The sequence below is a fragment of the Leptinotarsa decemlineata genome, unplaced genomic scaffold (assembly GCF_025532065.1).
Source record: "Leptinotarsa decemlineata unplaced genomic scaffold, Ldec_3_MD MMD2_tig00001064_RagTag_RagTag, whole genome shotgun sequence".
In the NCBI taxonomy this organism is placed as follows: domain Eukaryota; kingdom Metazoa; phylum Arthropoda; class Insecta; order Coleoptera; family Chrysomelidae; genus Leptinotarsa; species Leptinotarsa decemlineata.
In genome coordinates, this window is record NW_027412558.1 from 12,025,892 (window position 1) to 12,047,389 (window position 21,498).

General features: G+C 34.9%; 2 protein-coding genes across 2 annotated transcripts in view; one reads left to right on the top strand and one right to left on the bottom strand.

The window, feature by feature from the left end:
• The window catches only part of LOC111517914 (uncharacterized), a 1,107,665-nt gene that overhangs the window by 551,516 nt on the left and 534,651 nt on the right, over window positions 1-21,498 (top strand). The gene's annotated exons all lie outside the window — the stretch shown is intronic.
• Window positions 2,431-7,923, bottom strand: LOC141482431 (uncharacterized). The gene is made up of 6 exons (XM_074175685.1): window positions 7,737-7,923; window positions 7,523-7,643; window positions 4,384-4,489; window positions 3,030-4,153; window positions 2,919-2,970; window positions 2,431-2,709 (listed from the first exon to the last, which is right to left on the bottom strand). Exons 1-6 carry the CDS (start codon window positions 7,826-7,828, stop codon window positions 2,450-2,452), a joined length of 1,755 nt encoding a protein of 584 aa, XP_074031786.1. The 5' UTR covers window positions 7,829-7,923; the 3' UTR covers window positions 2,431-2,449.

Sequence of the window (21,498 nt, forward strand, 5' to 3'; positions counted from 1 at the left end):
ATTTCTACGCTGGCCTGGCTGAATACGTTTTTGGACAACATGTATGCGGCTTCCTTAAATTTTCTCCTAAACCAACGTTCCTCTCTGTGCAAAATCTCAGCTTTGGACCACTCGATGTTGTGTCGATGGGTCCAAACATGGTCTGCTATTCCTGATTTGCTGGTTTCTCCTCGCTGTGTGTGTTTCTTGTGCTCGGCAATGCGAACATTCAATGGCCTCTTAGTTTCACCAATATAGGATTTTCCGCACTCACAGGGTATCCGGCAAATGCAAATCTTGGAATCGCAGTCCGCGTTTGGGGCCCTGGTTTTCGTGAGGCTGCTACGGATAGTGTTACCGGATCTGAAACAGGTTCTGATGTTGTACTTGGAACCAATTCTTCTCATCCTCTCTGATAATCCTCTGATGTAGGGAAGTGCAAGCACTGGTTGTGACGGCTTCTCTTCCTTGCGAGGCTCCTGCTGTCTTTTAGCCAAAGTCTTTTCTACCATCGCTTTGGAGTATCCATTCCGCTGAAGATCATTTTTGATGATGTCTAGTTCCTTCTCGAGACCTTCCTTTGTATTACAGAGCCCAAAAGCACGGTCTAATAGAGTCTTGATGATTCCTTTTTTTGTCGATTGATGGTGGTTCAGATACTGTCCTGAATGAGTGGGTTTTCGGTATACAGATGTTTCCCACTTAGTGTCGGTCCTCTTCACCAAAACGTCTAAGAATGGCAATTCGTTGTGTATTTCCTTCTCCATTGTGAAAGTGATAGATGGACTCACGCTGTTGATGTGTTTCAGGAAGGCGTCTAGTTCAGTATTCCCATGGTTCCATATTATGAAGGTGTCGTCAACATATCTCAACCAGACTCGAGGTTTCTTGTGAGCTTCTTCAATGGCCAGAGTTTCAAACCACTCAATATATATGTTGGCTATGACTGGTGAAAGTGGCGATCCCATTGGCAGTCCCTCATCTTGTGTAAAGAATTCGTCCTTCAGTTGGAAATAACAGTTTCGTACACAGCATCCTAGTAATGTCATAATTACTTCTATAGGTAGATTCGTTCTCTCTTTCAGGTTCCCGTCTTCGGATAGCTTTCTCTGTATGATTTGGAGTGCTTCTTCGACCGGAACGTTGGTGTAAAGGCTTTCCACGTCGAAACTAATTTTTATTTATTCAATTATTATATTTTTACTTGTAGGTTATTCCACTATCATTTCATTTCAGGTTTAATGTTGCTTAATATAATTGTTATTTTCAGCTATCCCTTTTTAATTATTCTTTGTTACTTCTTTCAGGGATTTCAAATCATTTTATATAGTAGACAATGGAAGTCCGAACTAGTGAAATTCATCACGAAACATTGTCAATCACCTTCAAACAAACATTCCATTGACTGTTGAATAAAAATGTTTGTTCATTGCTGAGTTGAACTATATGTTACGAGATTATTTTTTAGCGTAATATATAGTAAATTGGCGTTCCATTTTCCAATAGCATGAAACAATATTTTTCTTCTGAATCAATAAAAGCTTCAAGTTATTTCATTAGTATCTTTTATTCAAATAACAATTTTATTCATGTAACACTTTAAATCAAGTGTCATTTAAACTAGAACAAATTGAGGAATGATCATTTGTGACAACAAAAAGTAAAACGGCGTTCCATAAAATAGAGCGAAGATGCAGTTTTTTCAGTCAAAAATATAATTTGTGAAAAATGTTACATACACTGTAAAAAGAAAAATGTAAAAACACATAAAAAAACGTTGGCAATTAGTTGCCAACGTTATATTATGTATTTTTGTCCTCGAATTGGAATAATACACATTTGATGTAAAATTCATTACATAATAATTTATGTATATATACGCATTAAATTCGTAATACGAACATTAAGACTACATAAGGTTGTATGTAATTATCGTAATGAAATTTCAATGATGTATGAATTTTACTGTGTGGATTTACACAACAAACGTAAATTTACTAATGAAATTTCATATTGGAGGATGAAAATATGTGAAACTACATTGTAAATGTTCAAATTTCATAAGTAAATTTCAGTTTTATGTGTAATATTACTTCTCCCTTCTGAATTGAACATTGAAGCCTAAGCGGCCTTTACTTTTACCTTATTTTTCTTCTCTTGTATGTTCCACTAGACAACACTTGCACATTGGTACCTACTACTATGATGTTTCCTGGCATTGTTAACTATATATTTAATAATAAACTACTCTGAGGTTGAGGTAATTGAAAATCATCATGCTGTATATAGTTTAATAATAAATTTAGTGATATAACAAAACTCAACAATGTTTTCATTCATGACGGTCACTTTGACAAAAAATGAAATAAAAATTTGTATTTTACAATAATTGTGAAAATACTTTGAGTGAACAGGACATCAAAAAGTAAGTAAAAAGAACAATACTTAAATAATATGTTTGTTGAATATTTTACATTTTTTTCATTTTGTTCATTAGGTTTATTACTCTCTTCAAGCCAACTGATCTGGATTTTGTTCCTGAGTCTGGATGTATTTTTAAAAAATATCTTTGCACGAATTCCATGGTTAAGGAAATATTACTAGGGTACTTCAAATTCAAATTGAAATAAAGAGAAAAGGCTATTTGGAATGCCTCATTGAAAGTGCTGAATCCTTTTTGATTTATGGCTCCTTTTTCGTAATATACAAAAAAGTTGTTTTCTTCAGTCCCTGAAACAATGAGGACATTGCTGATACTAAGTTTGTGAAATATATTTAGAAAATCAAATGTTCAACTTTTAGGTGGAGTTATTATTCAAGGTATTCATGTGCCCTATCTGAATAAATTAACAAGAATACAAATCATCATGTTTTTATCAAAAACTGTCAAATTCGATGTCGATTTTAAGATTCTAGATGATAATTATGATATAACTCACCAATTTTCATAATAAGAGGTTCAAGCTGCAGATCTTCGGAGTTTGGAATATTCTGTGAACAAATCGACATATTGGATTACAAGAAAAATTTATTGTGAAATGTTAACTTACATCTATTTCCATATATATTGACTCAAGATTTTCCTTAAAGTATCTTGCCAAAATTTTAATAATCGTCAGTAATTCGTATTCACTTGTTTCATTATTTTCCTCAGGGGTATGTAATTTGAGGAATTTGTCAAGTTTTTCAGCAGCTTTTTTTCCTAGTTGTGTTAAGTCCGAATTAGTCAATTTATGGAAGTGAATTAAGGCTCCACTTTTGGAAAATAAAATGGGCCACTCCTGTTGGATGGTTTCACGGGATGGGTGTCTATTGAGAAAATCTCTTTGCTGTGGAAAGGTTTCATGGAGCGTTTCCAACAAGTCTGGATTATCTTCCGACATCTTTCCATTAGTACTAACATTTTCACCATCAGGTAATGGAGGATCCCAGTGTGAACAGCCAGCTCTCTGGAATAATCTTTGTTTTTTATTCGCCATCGGATTACTCATACTTGCTGTACGTTTTGTGATATGAGGTCTGTTTAGATAATTGTTTCTATCCTGTAATTTTTTGAATACAGAATAAGAACCATCACCTATAACTACATTATCTTCGTCAATGTCTCGAAAAGTTTCGGGATATTTATCAATAATTTTTTTGGTTATAATCTTTATAGCTGAAGAAGGAATGATTTTTTTGATTACTCTCATATTATTAACAACTGTATGAATTATGTAATTTATAACTTGTTTATCCCTTTCACCCCTTTCACAAGATTCAATCATTGGCTTTGGAAATTGTTCCCATGGAATTTGGAATGTCTGCCACATAAAGTTTTGGTTACAATCGAACTGATGAGTGGTATTCAGATTACTGACACTTTCTGCATTCAAATTTTCCTGAAAATTCTCCTCAGGACAAATATCGGCAATCAATAACGTGTTGTTCAAAACAGAGTCGTTCGAAGCTAGTATACAACTCCCATTAGTGACTGAATCTATAAGGGTGGTCGTCGATGTTCCTGATATATTGGTAATGTTAGAAAGACAAACATCTTCTTGCCATTGCTGAGAGGGTTCTAATAAAATAAATATTTCATTCTTGAAATGCTTGAGAATTATATTTTCGTCTACAGGTGTTCCATCTCTTTCAAGTACCAAACTCGATCCATTGATATCAAGCTTCTGGGAAACTGGAATGAAATATTCAAGAATCAGAACACCCCAAAATTTCGCTTTTTCTTTGAAAAGTAGATTATTACCATGGTGTTCATATTTTGGAAAACATATTTTTGTAAAAAGTGTAATTTCTTCATGTCATGATCAATTAGAATTAATTTATTAGTACCTATAGATACGATTTTCAATAAAGTTTTGTAATTATGTAGTTATTTCGTATGGAAAAATATAAAACAAAAATCACCTTTCATAATAGTTCTCTCTAGTAAATCCTCTTCATCTTCATTTAAATATACCAGACTTTTTTTCTTCCTGGTGACGTCCCAAACTTTGAGAAATATAAGAGACATCTGCAATAAAAATTTTTGCGAGATTGAATATTCTTTTTTATCTATGTAATAAAATATGATTGAATAAAAAAAATATTTATAATTATGCACAAATTTTCAGCAATTCTACTTGATACAAACAAAACCTTGGTATATACTACTTTATGTCAATTTAAATATAAAAATGTAAATAGAAAAGAAGTGTTGGTTTCATTTTGGAAAAGAAGCAACGATTGAAGTGAAAATTGGAATTACTGAAAATTTGGCACAGTGTTGAAAAATCAAATGAAATTTTGTATTGTCTAATGATAGGCAAAGTATATACAAAATGTTATTGTTAACGAGTACCACCGAGATATTTTGCATTGTCAACATAGGTATAAAAATTATCAGTAATCGTTTGGGTATCCTTCCAGAGGTGCTGAAGTAAAATAATACCAGTTCTTCTGAGATTTTTTCATTACTAGTACTATTTCACTTAAAATAAGATCATCATAAAAACAAGAGGTTAATTGCATTTCGTCGTGGTCATATTCAACATATAAACCGTAATCATGATCAAAATATACATTCTTCAGGTTGCCAATGAATAATACCTTTTCAAGTGTCTCATTTAGTAACATAAAATGTATTTCAATCAATTTATATCCATCGCAAGTATTTTTGTAACATAAAACCATTCCTTTCTTGTAAGTAATATTACGAAGTTTTATTTCTTGAGAAGTAAATTTATATATTTCAGAACCGGGATCTCTCCGAATGATTTCTTGTATATTATTTGAGAATGCGTCAATTTCAAACAGATCCAAATTGCTACATTCAGCACAATTCCTGAATAAAATATTCGAGTTTTGACTGTAATTCAGAGATTGTAGATACTGATGTTTCCAAGTCAATGACATAAGTATATTTTTGAAATTTTGGCAATGTTTTATTATAGTTTTGAAATATTTATGCTTACTTTCAAATCTGAGGGTCCACATATGTCGTAGTGGTCCAAACATTCTGATTAAATATGGATAATGACTCAGAAAATGATGCTTTGGTTTAAGTTTTTCATTCGGAAATAATGATAACCGTTCTTCCAAATACTCAAATATTAATATTCTAAGATAAGCTACTTGCTCTACAGATATTCTGAACGATAAAATTATATTTATAATTTTCCTCAATTTTAAAATCAGTTGCCAGCAACTTGTCTTGTTAAATTGCGTTATTTTCTCAAGAAGTACAAACGGAATTACATTCAGTAGCCATAAGTTCTGAGATGCGTTACCAGTTAGCTTCTTATCTTTTTTTTTAATGAAAGGATAACTTTCTTTAGATTTCATGTGAAAGGATAAATAGCCGATATTTTCGTTCAGATATTCATACGAAAAAAACCGTTTTTTAACCAAATAATGAAGACATAACATAAAATCTACTTGAACAACCCCCTCAAGTAGATCGTGTGCTAAACATGGGGGTAATCCAGGATTCATTACATGAAAATATTTTAATTCGTTCAGAGGGGAATCGAATTTGATTCCATTATGAACTTCATTTAACATATTAGCCATATTAACATCATGATTATATGATTCAGGTGATCTCAGATCGCCAGATTTTAAACAATCTTTGCTGAATTTTTTTATTTCACAAAATCTGCAAAATGGATGTTCTGAATTGAAACTTTGAACTAATCCGCCTATTTGATGGCTGCCCAAGTTATCACCAACAACAGCTATTACCGAACCTTTGAAATTTTCATTTTTCACTTGGATACCTTCTGTTTCCAATTTTTTCAAGTCATTTATAATATTTTTGAGAATTGAATTAAATCCAAAATATTTTATGTGATTTTCAAAACACAGTGCTACTAATTGGATTTGTTCCACTTGTGTTCTATGCCATGGAGGTAAATTTCCCAGCGTCATATATATAGCAACGATTTTGTATTTTTTTCTTGCAGAACCCAAGGGATTACAGGGCTCGAATGCATCTTGATATAAAATTATTCTCAATCTATTGGATTCATTCAGAAAACTATTATTTTTGAAACATAAACCATCTGTCAAATCGTTAAATATACTAGAAAATACTTGAACTGAAGAAGATTCTTTATTTTTGAAGCATATTTCAAAAATATTTGCACAAAAAAGCATTGCTTTGAGGGTTTCCAATATTGGAATGTAATAAAAAAATGCTTTTTTTGACCCATATACCCTAAATGAACTTGAACTGGTTCAACAAATCTATAATTTTCCTTATAATAATTATTTCTCGAAAAAACACTTCGAAGTGGTCCCATCTTTCTGTCATGTGCGATTTTTAAAAAACTTGAATTTTGAATTTCTCGTATAACTGCATCTTCAATTTTATAATTATTTTTCAAATTGGTTGTTAAATACGATAAATTAATCTCATTAAAATCGATAAAGCTATTGATGATATATTGCAATGATTTATCCGTAAGAAAAAACTTGGATTGTAATGTTAAATAAAGGGAAGAGAGGAATTTTATCGCGAAATTATCTGATTCTTTATCAATTTCCATATTTTGGTATTCTGATGCTGGCACGTCAGACATATCCATGTCATCAATTATGAATTCGTTATTATTTGTCTGTAAAAATTGATGTTCCCGATGTTTCCTGAAATAGTGACTTCTCAAGCTATTGATATTGTCATACGAAACTGTACACAAATCAGAAAAAGGGCAGAACACATTTTCTTTATTTCTTATATGACTCAAAAAATGATTGAAATTAGGTTTATCATACTCTTTCGTAAAATGACAATTTTTCAGCCTGCATTTCATTAAAATTTTGTGCTGAATATCTCGTACAGCGTCTGTTTTATGATGATTTCTGTATACATGAAATTTATATTTATTGTACGTTGCTATTTGTGCACCACAACCTTTTCTAATGCAGACAAATATTTTCTTTGGCATATTTCTATGAATAAAAAGATGTTTATCGTAACTTCTAGCATCATGACAATGGAAATTGCAAATAATACAAGTAAACATCGCAATTATATAAATTATGTAAATGAAACTATGATACTTACAGTTATACCACGTTGTAATACCACAATAAACAAAACAAAACACTCAATGCGATGTCCGCGACGCTTCGTCAGTTGTTTAATGGAGGCGTAAGCTATTGTCGGGAGGCGCGCACTCACACACCTGTCGTTTCCAGTTTAGACATGTAAATTTACATAAAAAATCGTCGAATAATACAGATATTACGAATATATACAATGTGAAAAGAAAACTTACATAATGTAATTGAAATTCAATAGTATTCTTCCTTTTTTTCTGTGAAAATCAGAAAAAAACTGGAAATTTTGGGTAATTTTGTAGGAACACATAATTTTATATGCTTGATAATGAAATACATACAATAATACGGAATATTACGTCATAAAATCTGTAAAGATTATGTAATTTTAATCCAATTTTTTTCAGTGTAGGGCTACATTATGAAATCCGATAAATTATATCATTCTAAGTAATGACATCACGTTCTCATTGTTGTAAATCGAGTAAACCTTCTAATGGTTTTATTCCCCTATCATTCAAATCATCATTGTCAGCCAATTACATTATATACCTCAGAAGTCGGACTATCTGGACTCTCTCCATTCATCAGTCAATTAGCAGGAGTTAATTTCCCTTGCCAATCATCGATCTGCCCTAGGCGGTATCACGGCATATATTGACTAATCATTGACATCGACGATCAGTTTGTAAATAAACCGGCGGTTAATTGGTAGGATTGCAGCTGTGAATTGGTCATTAGCCCAACCAAACACACACACACATACGTCGCTCGTCCTGCATATAGCATCAACGGGGCCAGACCGGCAAGTCGACCTACGCCCTTAATGCCCTACACCGACACCGGATTCTATTACCACCTTTGCTTTATGTGCCGGTTACTTGCAGGACTGGAATCACAAAGGTTAGTCTGGTTTGTTCGAGAAGTCGAGGGCATACTGTTGCATCAGGTTTATTCACATAAATTACAGACTGCGAAGTGGCGAGCTTTCAGGTGAATATTCAAAATGAATAGGTAATACGAATCGACTGTATGCATTAATTCTCATTCAAACAAACACAAAATCAACTCGAGTTTCCAAGTGAACCACAATAATTCTAGTTTTATTGCGTAGGAGGAGAAATCTTCATTAGACTCTTTCTCAGATTCCAGTCGATTGAAATCTACCACCCTTTCCTAGGTGTTGCGTATTGAAAACTATTTTTACATCATTTCTGTACTAGTACTTTGATCTCCACTCCATCAATGTCAAATTGATATATATGATTAAATTGGCTGATACTTAATGAAAATCCATAACTAATGTATTTAAAACACTTCATTGCGAGATTTTCACTCAACGATTTTACAAAAACCCAACACGTATATCGCCATACAATGGCTTCTTTGGACGTGTCTTCACTAACTAATTTTACGTATTCAATGCTCAGCATACCTTATTCTACAATTTCAAGTACCTACATTTCAAGTGCCTGACTCTTACCTTAGTTTGTAATGAATTAAATTATCAGAGCTTATGTCCCAGTTTCCACATTTGGAAAAAATACTTAGTAAGGGGGAGTTATTCAATTCTCATTTATCATTCAGTAAATTACCCCAATTCATGAATCTATTAATTTCTAAACATTCTAGAAGATTGAGTTTCAAACTTTTCTCTTCTAAATGTAATACATCGTATTCATGATTGAACTCCTTCCGCTAAAGGTGGTTTGCAAATGTGGAATTGGTCTTTCTATTCACAAAACCACTTCTATGCTCTTCATTTCTTAGGAAAAATGCTCTCCCTCTTTGGCCAATATACAGTTTTGGGCAATGGCCACAAGTCTATATACTTCCGATCTATTCGAAACCGAAGTTTTGTTTTTATTGTTTGGTATATTGTTTGTTTTATGAATTTACTTAGCGGAATAAGAATTATTGATACTCAATAATTAATGATATAAGATCTTCCATCACGTTTGTTATTCACCAAAGTTTGGAATTATGTTGCTGGTTGAGTGGGGTTGTGTTCAAAGTAAGTGGATCTAATTGACACTTCACTATAATCCTGTAGGATTTATTATAGCTGAAGCCAATTCCAACATCACTTAACAGGCATAGCTTTTTAAAAATCTGATCGGTATGTTCATTGAATGATCTTTCATAACCTATTGTTATTCTAACACTTTGTCAAACATTGAAATCTTCATTGGAGATGCGAGTCCCACATAGTAATATATATTCCAGGAATATTTTATGAATATACATTTAAGGATATTATATTATGCTATGAATATGCCATGGATATATATAAAATCTGTTTCTGTTTCAAAATCTGTTTTTCCGTTAATCAGCTGTCGCCCCTATACGAACGACAACTCTCAGAAGTTGAGAAACTTGTGCGAGCTAAGGACTAACGAGGTCTTACTTTTTAACGTGTGATTCCTAACTTCTGGAGAATATTCCCTGGACGTGATTCTGGCAAACTATTGATACATATTCCTGGGGAATATTCTTGGAATATCTTGAAATATTCTCAGAATATGTAAGGTTTATTTTATTGAGAATTTTCCAGGAATAGTACCCGAGAAATATTCATAAAATATTGGGGATATTCTAAGTTTATTGTGGGAATGAAAAAGGGAATCATCATAGAATATTCTTCTAATATATTTTATGAATATTCTAGGAATATTTGAAATTTTTCAAGAATATGCAATTAGGCAAATAGTTGCATTTTGATGCGAGATCCACAGAAGTAATAAGACATAATATTCATAAACAAATTTATTCCAAAAACAATACACACTGAAATATTCAACCAGAAACACTACCAATATTGAAAATAAAAAATCTAATTCGAGGTATTTACTCACTGAATAAAATATTCCTGAATATTTTCATGTGACAAATATTAGAAATGTATATGAATTTAGATGTTTCTACTCTCCAAAAAAATTATACTTAAATAACAATTCTGTGAATTCATCAGCACTAATTGAAAAATAATGAATATATCATTTCATTGAAAAAAAAAATTATTACATGAATAAATGAGAGAGATATAGGTTTCTTGAATGAGTGGTATGCTGGTTTCTTCAATGAATTCCTTTTCTTAAAGTTATCCAAACTTTGCTCACCAGAAGAGTTTTTCTGATTTTTGTCCAACAATGCATCAGCCAGTCTTTCATCTTTGATACCTGAAACGCACTATCACTATTTGAAAGTGGCAAAATAAAATTGGAATAAAAATCAAATAGATATTTTTCTAATTGAATAGAACTGGCCGATAATTGATGAAAATCCATATTAAAAAACTAATCAATACAGTTTATTGTATGTATATTATTAGTTTATGCTTGAGGAAGCTATTGTATAGCGAAACACGTGTCGTGGTTTTTGTAAAACCCTTTTATAGTGAAAATCATACAATACACTGTATTGATTAGTTTTTAAGATATTTTTCTCATGGGTTCCTCATGAAAATTTACAACTTTTTATGACCTGCAGAGCAACTTGCATTCCCGTTGGTGAAAAGTAATCATTACGTTGTCAGTTTCTTGGCCAGGTCATATTGATATTATTTCGAAAAAAAATGATAGAAATTATGAAAACAAATAATATAAAAGAATGTGTCATTCACTCACTTTTCTCTACTGAAGATACACAACTGAAATCACTCTCGTTCAAACATGTACTTAGTCATACCAACAAATCCCATACACCAACTCTCCTCGTGCCTTAAATGAGGTATAGTTGGTTAAGCACCATGACTTTATTTTCGAAACTATTGTCTTTTCCTTACTTTTTTTTGAATATGTAACTCTACTGTTTGAATATGCAAAAGCAACCTATTCGCTCTACTGCAAATTGGACGATCTCAAACTATAAATGGTACACTAAATATGAGAAAATGATACTTTGATTATAACACCAATGCCAACCGTTATGTTGAACCAATTGTTAATTTCAAAGCGAAGCTGTCAAGCGTTAAGGGGCAGCCGCTTTCACAGAGCTTCGACTGTCGCGCGCTACACTTCAATTGACCAATGAGAAACGTTCACTCCAATACTTCACTTCCCCATTTCTCTGTTGCCAGGATTTGTCGCTTTGTAATTGAATAATTTCAAATACAAAAAGAAAAATAGGACGGGAATAAACCGATTTATTAATGCAATTGATTCATTTATTGGACCATTCAAATTTTTGTCGTTTCCAATGGTTGGAGCATTTCATCAGAATCTTCTCGATGGGTTCAAAAACTGGTTAACACTATAAGGGTAATTTACATTAGGTTATGCATTCAATTGAATTCTTCACAAATTTTTGTTTTTAATAATATCGAATTATTTGAATACGTTGAATACGAATATCATAAGATAATTCAAAATTCCAGTAATACACCATATATAATATTTCGAAATATATCCTGGGAATATATTCTAAAAATATTCCATATGGTATATTCGATCGACAATATTCTTAGAATATTCACGAGAGAATAATCCATTTATAGACATTCTATGCACATTCTTTCGGGAATAATCCTGCCATATTTTTTCAAGCATATTCTATGAATATTCCAAAGGCATATTCATATTCCAAGAATATTCTATGAATATTTGGGATATATACGTTCGTTTTATGATATAGAATTTTGTGGGGTGGACTCTCCCCCTTCACCACCTTCCGAACAGACGCAGTCCAAATCTCTTCACATGATGAATCTAACAACAGTGTAGACCTGTTTGACGATGAAGGTTACCATTTTCTTCACTTCAGTGACGTTGATTTCAGTTGAGAATGTTGATGGCCGACCAGAGCAAGGCCAATCTTCTACCACATCTGGATCGTTTTAAAAAACACTGTACCACTCATACGCAAGTGTTTTTGATAAAGTCGATTCATCGTAAGTCCCATATTACATTATCAGAGCTTCAACACACAAAATTCCATTTGCATTGCAAGGGTAAGGACGAATTCTTCGTTCGATATTTTTATCCAGTGTAAAAATCGCATAACCTACCCACGATCTTCGTTCAGTTTGTTTCTTCTATACTTTCCGCTCTAGTTTATGTGAATAAAGTATTATTATCGACTGAAAACGTGGAACGACAATAATCTTGTACCGTATGGTACAAGATTATCACTTTATCACTTCCTGTAAATTCCCAGGAAGTTCTTCGAGTTGAAGCATATTTCCTAGAGACTTATCACTCGAAATTAGCGGTCTCTGCTCGGCAATCTCGACAGAAACATTTCTCACAAGCGGCGGTAAAAAACATAAAATCCAAAAAGGAATTCTCCCCAATCTCATTCTGTTGTACGTGTTGCGAGCAAAATAAAATTATTCCGACTCATTTCGCTCATATTTATAGCCGTAGAAGTATATTAGCCAGAACCAGGGTCTCGTAGGAGAGAAGTGAAATGGTGGAACACAAACGAATTTCACAAGAGTATACAAATTGCGACAGTGTTGCCGTCTGGGAAAAGGTAATTTTTCTCACAAATCTGTATTTCATAATGAAATTGAGGATTGTGGATACCGATCTTGATTGGCACTTTGTTGTTCCTGGGTACGATGGAATATTTTTACAGAAGAAAGAGTCGAAACAACAGATTCTTTAGTCCTCAGAAACAGCCCCTGTTTGGATGATTCTTTTTGATTCTGTTTTAATGATATTTGAAATAAATTTATTTAAAAAAGAATAACATTATTTATGTAATTTAGACAATGCATATGAAATAATAATAATAATAATCATAATAATAATAATAAACTTCGACCGATCTGGTCATCGGAACTGCCGGGGAAGAACAAATATGCTTGCCGTTCCAATTTTACTATACTCGTTTGGAGTAGTGGAGTGGACTCGGGATGAGCTGCATCAACTCGACGTAAATACCCGAAAAATGATGCATCTCTATAGGAGTTTCCATCCCAAATGGTCCGTCCCACGGTTGTACTTCCCTCGACAACAGGGAGGCCATGGACTTTTGAGTTTGGAGTGTCTACATGACAGAAAGGTACTGGATATAGACTGCAAAGTCGTCAGGAGTTTGGATCCCCTTCTCTGCATGGTCCGTGACCGTGAGAGAGCAGGACACTGAACGAGGTGACCACAACTCTGTCACCGAGTTGAAACCCGTTCAGGAAAAAGCTCATATAAAAGCCACAGAGATCACCTCACTTCTGCGGAAACACAAGAATTAGCCAATGTATGGGGTCTTCTTCAATAACATTGAATAACTTGGCTTATCAAAGCGCCTGATTTTCGCTTTCCTCAGGTCGAGTGGGCTGAAGTCGGAAACTGAGGGGTTCATCATGGTTCGCCAGGATGGTGTCTTCAACACCTTAGTCTACCGCAGTCGTGTGATGGGTATGGAGATTCCTGACACAAGGTGCAGGGCCTGTCGCGAGGCGCCCGAAACCCTAATGCACTTGCTATTAGCATGTCAAGCATATGCGGTCCCGGCCTATATCCATCGAAATAACGCGGCCCCTGGCTTCGGGGGATATTGAATCCGTTGTGGGGAACGAGAAGTGCCAAATTTATTGGAACTATTCGTTCCCCACCCTCAGGCTCATACAAGCTCATAAGCCTGATGTAGTCCTTCTCGACCACCAGAGCAAGACGATATTTGTCATGGAATTTTAATAATAATAATAATATCGTCTTTATTATCTTCTAATACATTCAAATCAAATTAATCATGTACAGTTCATTTATTATAAGAAGACAAAAGGCGAAGTTCAATTTACATAATGACAAGTCATCATTCAATTGCTCTTCCACTTAACCTCAACTCAGCCTAACCTCAGCTCCTGGCGAGACGAATGACGTCCGAAAAGAGGAGGAAAAACGGATGAAATATCGAGATATCCAGATCACTCTGTCAAGATGATTGTTCTGATTGTTGGAGTCCTTGGTGGAATGATGCCCTCTCTACTCTCGAATCTTAAAATCATACGGGCTTGCCGCACTAGGGCAGAAATCTTAGCCGCACAGATGCAGAAGGCTGTCATTTTTGGCTCACTGCGCTTGCTCAGGGCACATGATTCTCGGACCCAATGATCACTTATCCCACGATGTGGGAAGTTGTCATAGGTTGATAATGCTGGCGCCCCCGAAAGTATCGGGGCTTCGGGGGATAGGGCCTGACCATCGCACACTACGGTGAAAAATAATAATAATAATAATGAGACCTTGGCTTATAAAAGCGCCTGACGTTCGCTTTCCTCAGGTCGAGTGGGCTGAAGTCGGCTTGCCAGGATGGTGTCGTCAACACCTTAGTATACCGTAGTCGCGTGATGGGTATAGAGGTTCCTGACACAAGGTATAGGGCCTGCCGTAAGGCGCCCGAGACCCTAATGCACTTGCTATCAGCATGTCCAGCATATGCGGTCTCGGCCTATATCCATCGACATAACGCGGCCCTGAGAGTGCTATATTACCATCTACGGCACTATTATGGTATTGACGAAACACCGGTGATGCCCTACGCTCCGGGGGATATTGAATCCGTTATGGGGAACGGGAAGTGCCGAATTTATTGGAAATACTCGTTCCCCACCCTCAGGCTCATACAAGCTAATAAGCCTGATGTAGTCCTTCTCGACCACCAGAGCAAAACGATATTTGTCGTGGAGTTTTCAGCTCCTGGCGAGACAAATATCGTCAGAAGAGAGGAGGAAAAACGGATAAGATATCGAGATTTTTCTCTTCGAACTCCGCAGACTCTATTCAGATCACTCTGTCAAGATGGTTGTTCTGATTATTGGAGTCCAGGAGGCTGTAATTCTTGGCTCACTACACTTGCTCAGGGCACATGATTCCCGGACCCAATGTTCACTTACTCCTCGGTGTGTGTGTGTGTGTGGTGTGGTCATTGGTTGATAATGCTGGTGCGCCCTGCCGAATGTATCGATGCTTCGGGGGATAGCGCCTGACCAGCGCACACTACGGTGAAAATTATAATAATAATAATAATAATGTTTATCCACTAAGAAAAAAGTACAAAATAGTGTATATGATTGAGGTGATGTAGGCAGATGAAATAACTCCAAATATGAATATCTAATTTGGTGATATGCGCATTCATCTACTCACATACCTACACACATAATTAATAAACAATTACAAGAAACGAGAATATACATTCAGAAAATATACATTAAAAAAGGCACAGAAATAGCAAAAACTGTTTGTACATGGCGAAACGCAATTTGATTCAACACTTTCTCCTTATTGGAACACTGAAATGGAAAAAAGGTTTCTAAAATAAGTACATATGGAATATTCAACATTTACAAAATAATGATTGTGTTACATGGAAATATAAGTTTACTGTGATGTAAAAAAATCAAAAGGTAGGTATTTATATTTTTGTGATGACAGAGCCATTGATATGGTGTACAAGATAAAAATCATTTAAATGGATCACGTTGAAAATAAATATATACATATTGAAATCAGGGAATAAAAAGGATTTGGGGTGTATAATGACATGTAATTCGTACTTAATTATTTTGGTCGAATATTCTTCCAATGTTTTTACAATGAGGCCTAGTAATAAATTTTTCGAGTGCATTTTTCATGTGCTTGGTAGATTCACAATTTTGTACATCTTCTGGTGAGGAATTGAATTGAAAAATGTATGAGATCTCTGTCGGAGTCTTTTAAATGCTAATGCTACTATGTATTTGTTTTTGTGTCTTGTAGTATATGTATGGTTGGGACTGGTGAGTATTGCGTTTTCTTTATATTAATGCAATGCAAGGGTTTTGAAAAACAGTTGCCTCACATCGAATATTTCTGATTCTTTATATAATTCGTCACTGTTGTATCTTGGTGGTTGATTCGGCATCATTTTTATGTTTTCTCTGGTACAAGTGGATTTTGGGACACTTCTCCCCATCCAATAATGCAATATATTGTGTGGCTTTGCACAATGCTGAAATATATGTTTTTTTCTTCTTGTGATCCATGATGTCTTTGAGTTGCCGGAACTGAAATAGGATACTTCTTAATTTTTTCACTGAATAGTTTATATGAAAATTCCATCTTGAGTGATAATCTATAATAACTCCCAAATACTTTATATTTGTAGGTGAGCATATTTGAAAATTATTTTGGATTAGTTAGATTTGATACGGTGGTAAAGAGGGTCTGATTTCGCAAATAAACCTCATTTACGCTGTACCATACTCATGGAGCTCTACCACACTACTTTCTTTCAGTCCGACAATGGCTAAATGATAGCTTTTCTGACAGGTAGATCCACTCAGTTGCCAGTAAACCACTAACGAGTGCGTATGACACAAATGTATTCACACTAATACTTGTCAATTATGATACACTATTGAGAATAATACTCAGTGTAGTTGAATGGAAACAAAAATATTTGATTTTTATTCTTTTTCCGGGTAATACACGCGAAGCTCTCTTTTTCACCTCTCCATCAAAAAGATTTTTGAGAAAGACATTTTTAGTAGACCAAAATTATTAATCATACTTCAAAACTTCATCGGTTTCACTTGTCATACTGTTCAGTGATGATTCCAAAATACAAATAAACTGTTAATAAAGTAAGTCCAGATCAAAGCTATTGTACTCATCAAACAAGGGACTCAATACCAACAAAAATGTTCGAAAGATGAAATAATGAAGGGCTGCCCTGAATGAATTTCTTCAATGAGTGTATGAAAAGTTTACTCAATGAAAAAAGAAGAGCAAGGTGTATTTGAATACCCATTCCGGATGAGGTGTTACCAGTCTAGGTAAGAGTCTTCCCCAATGATGCACATCCTGAGTGCGTATTCCCGCCGAAAATATGTATAACTCTGAGCCCGTTCAATATCACTAACAGAACCTTCAAAATATCAGGTGCCCTTTCATCATAGGAAGCTTTGTCACGGTAATGCTGAGCTTTTGCGTAGTTGATCTCTCTCAGCTACTCATTAGATCTTTTATGGATCATGAAAGGACCAGAGAATCCAACCTTGAGCTGATAGAGAAAACAACCATCGACTAAATGACCATAACTTCCCTCCCAGTAGAATCTGATCCAGAGCAGGAACTTCTCAGTTCTCCAACTCTTGTTCTTGTTAACAAACCTAGAAGGCTAGTGGGTGCAGAATATGTTATGAATCTGCCTTTCACCAAATTTTTGAGCATCCTGAGCAGAATATGCATAACGCCTGAAAATAATTGTTTTTCTGAGTAAGTCAGCAAACGCTTGAGCTCAAACGAGGTAGCAGATAGTATTCTGCATACAAATCAGTGAATCCGCCTCCCAAAACACACATTCGTGTTGGTTTCCCATCTGATGAAAGTAGTCACAGACTGACAATCGATCATCTCTTCAGTAGATTGAGAAAAGGTACCATCTTCTATTGACCTTGGCCTCGATTGTTCTTCACAAGGGCATTCAGGCCCTGGTATCAGAGCACAAACTTTTTCTGTTCACCACTGCAACCCGCAAGGGTTCATTGTGGCTCACACCCCTTCACACTCGACCAAATGAACCCAGCTTCTTAACGAAGCCCACCCAGGACTAGATTTCAAGTATTTTGTAGTGTTCCAATGTTGATGGCTAATATAAAAAGTCACTTATCAAATGAAGTTATCGGCTTTGTCAAGAGGCTGGATTTATTTGATCGATTTCAATCAAGTGTGAGCTACAATGAATCCTGATGGGTAGTCAGTGGATGATCAAAAAGTCTCACCGGCTTTCGACCAAACTGTTATCCAAAACATAATTTTTGGAATGTTATTTGTACATTATTTTCAATTTCATCTAACACATGAGCCTGTTTTCATACACTCGTTTCATTTTTCTCAACACTGACCAACCCCCTATTTTTCTGTGAACAAATAACTCTAGAATCTTTGACTTGGCAACATGCTCTATATATTATGTGGTTTCAAAGAAGCGCCGCTTGTTGCTCGTTCTTCCGGCTATAACTAACACTTTGATGATGCTAGATGTAACAACCTTTGTGTGTCGGTTTTTTGAGGGGCGTTTGCCGACACTGGAAGACTTCTAATTTCCTGATTCCAGAAAGGAAGGAAGAGGAAAACAGTTAGTAAACCGCAGTGTTGTTATGAAAAGCGGTAGGATGATTATGTGAGTGAGAATTTTGTCACTTTATGATTGAGTGTTCTTTTCCCACTTTCGTGTTTTCTCTTGGTTGTCGTTTCATTTTCGAAATCAACAGAGAAAATGTGGGTTGATATGGTTGAATTGTTCCATATTTCGAGGAGAGATACTTTGAAATTTTACAATAACTCATTTTATTCTTCAACTGAGGTTGTTTTTTCGCATATTCTAAGCTTCCAAGTGGCAATAATTGACTGTTCCATTCCATTATCTGAAAAAATGTTAACCATATCTGAAATCGAAGAAAAGATAAATGGATCAAAAAACTGAGACCAAAAAATTCGGTTAATTGCGAGTTAATTGGTAAAGTGCGAATAATATACGGAGTTTGAGACAAATTGAGCAATGAGTATTAAATAGATACGTTCAGGAATACTAGTAGTTAGTTTCTAAATTTGTTTTCACGAAATCGAGAAAGTTATAGTTTCTGGAATATCCGGTATTCAAATCATGAGATAAACAAGAATACTAAAGAATGAGTCTTCATCGTTTGCACAAAAAGACGTATACAGGAAAGTGAAGAAACTTAATTCGTATAAGTCACCTTTTTTGAAATAATAACATTACAGTTCATTATATTTTTAGACATACAATATAGCAATGAAAAAAGTATCTGAATCTATTTGATCATCATGAAATTTTCTATTGTAAATTTGTCTTTCCGGCGCAACTTCTACCCAAAACTTTTGTTACGGGATATGTTAGCTCCAGAGGTTGAGGAACTGAAAATAAGAGAAAGGATACAGATTCTTTATTTCTACTCACTGAACTTCATTATTCAACTTCCACCTTTTATAAACTATTGTCACCTCACAAACCACAAGAGGAGACTAAATCATCTGTCGGTAACAAATAAGACAGATGGGTATCCGCGGCTAAGCTAAACAGTGGAGACGGGAGTGGGTTAACCAACTTACCAAATTTCAAATAGATCTTCATGGGCGCCAGGTAAATTTAATCCTCCAGATACCCTAAGTAACTTACAATATCAATAACTTACCAATTAATATTGGAAATAGAAGATAAAGATCCCCAATATGATTTATTCAGTAATCACAACTTATATGGATTAACCGACAACGCTTCTAAAACAATAATGTGATATTCAACTACTACGCGATATTCATATAGAGGTCCTTGAGCGCGGTGTATATAACCGCAAATTCAATCAGCCATACATTTTGGTAGTAACGACGCTTAAAAGAAACTACAATATGTCAAGTAAAACTACCACGAACATTGAGTAGATGAAATCGTAAATACTAGTATTGGAAGGTAAGACAATCTCGTTTGCGTCGCGTGAGTTTAGGCGTAGGCGCATCGGTGTTAACAAACAATTGTATAAGGAAGAAAACACCTCAATTTGCGTTTTACAAATGAAACCAAACACATTGTCAACTAGCGGTGAATTCAGCCAGAAAGGCAATCACTATATCAAACAGGTAACAATGAACAAAAGGGCAAACAATTATTTAAACAGGTAACAATAAACAAAAGGGCAAACAATTATTCAAATAACTCAATATCACACAAATATTCAAATAAATCAATTATAACTTGCGTGCTCCTTTTGGGCCACCCGGTATATGGGGTTGAGCTACCCCGTAGTTTGACGGAGGTGGATCACCCTGTAGTACAGCGGAGATGGATCACGCTGTAGCACTGCAAAGATAGATCACCCTGTAGCACCACCAAGATAGATCACCCTGTAGGTCACAACAAGATGGACCAATAATGGATCACCAAATAGGACCCCAAAAAAATAAAACCCCCGGCCAAGGGGTTTTCTATACGTTTTCTTCGTGTGCGGTGCTCTGCACGGAAGTCCTACTGGGACTTGATGAATGACTAAGGGCCTTCTGTTTCTTATGAATCTGATTTCGGAAATCCTTCCACCTGGTACAATGAGTTCGGTAACCACCACAAATCCTCAAAAGAGTTTAAGTTTCAGACTGCAAATATCCACACCAAAATGACCAATCAGTCTTCCACTATACAATCCTGACTTGTAAAAATAATCCCCGTGAAGGATGGCACAAATACAACCATATATATCCTACAAATCAGTCTGACGGTACACTTGAACTCTCAACCAAGCTCAACGAAGGTCAACCTCGAAATCCGGGAGACTGCCACATCTGGCATCTGCCACATCTATGTATATTCAGAGCAGATCCATTAACTAGGAATGTTATAACCATTTTTCGTTCAATACTTCCCAAAGACGAATTCAGCGAGGTCGATAGTACGGGTAGGGTTCATCGTCAGGTATGTTGATCTGCTTTCGAGTAGATAGCCAAAATAATGACCGTTTACTAATTATTTTCATCATTTTGGGAATTCATAATGAAATAACATAAACTCACTTCTGCTTGTCATCTGAAGGTTTATTAGAACTACCCGGTCACTTCATTATGAATATAAGGGTTCTCAACCTAAAATATACAGAACGACACTAATGAAAAAAGTTTAAAACAAGCAGGGTTTTTTGTTAAATATGGAAAAGAGGAGAGTTGAGGAGAATGATCGTTTATTTGGTGTTCTAGAAGGATTGAAAAGACGTGTGTCGCTTGTTTGCGGATTTTTCTTTGAAACTCTTGTAATTATTGTAGAAAAGTTAGTCAAAGGAAGATCCTCTGACTATTTCAAGAAGATTTATTCTCAAATTACACAAGTTTACTAAATTCCCATTGAATAATTACTACTCAAGGCCACCCATCATCGAGGTAGGTTTTATTTGCCTTGGCATGTATTACATTCAAATTTAGGTGAACCCTGTCAAACTGTTCATGTATATGTTCTTTTTTGGATCTTTTTTTCTACTGGTTATTTTACGTT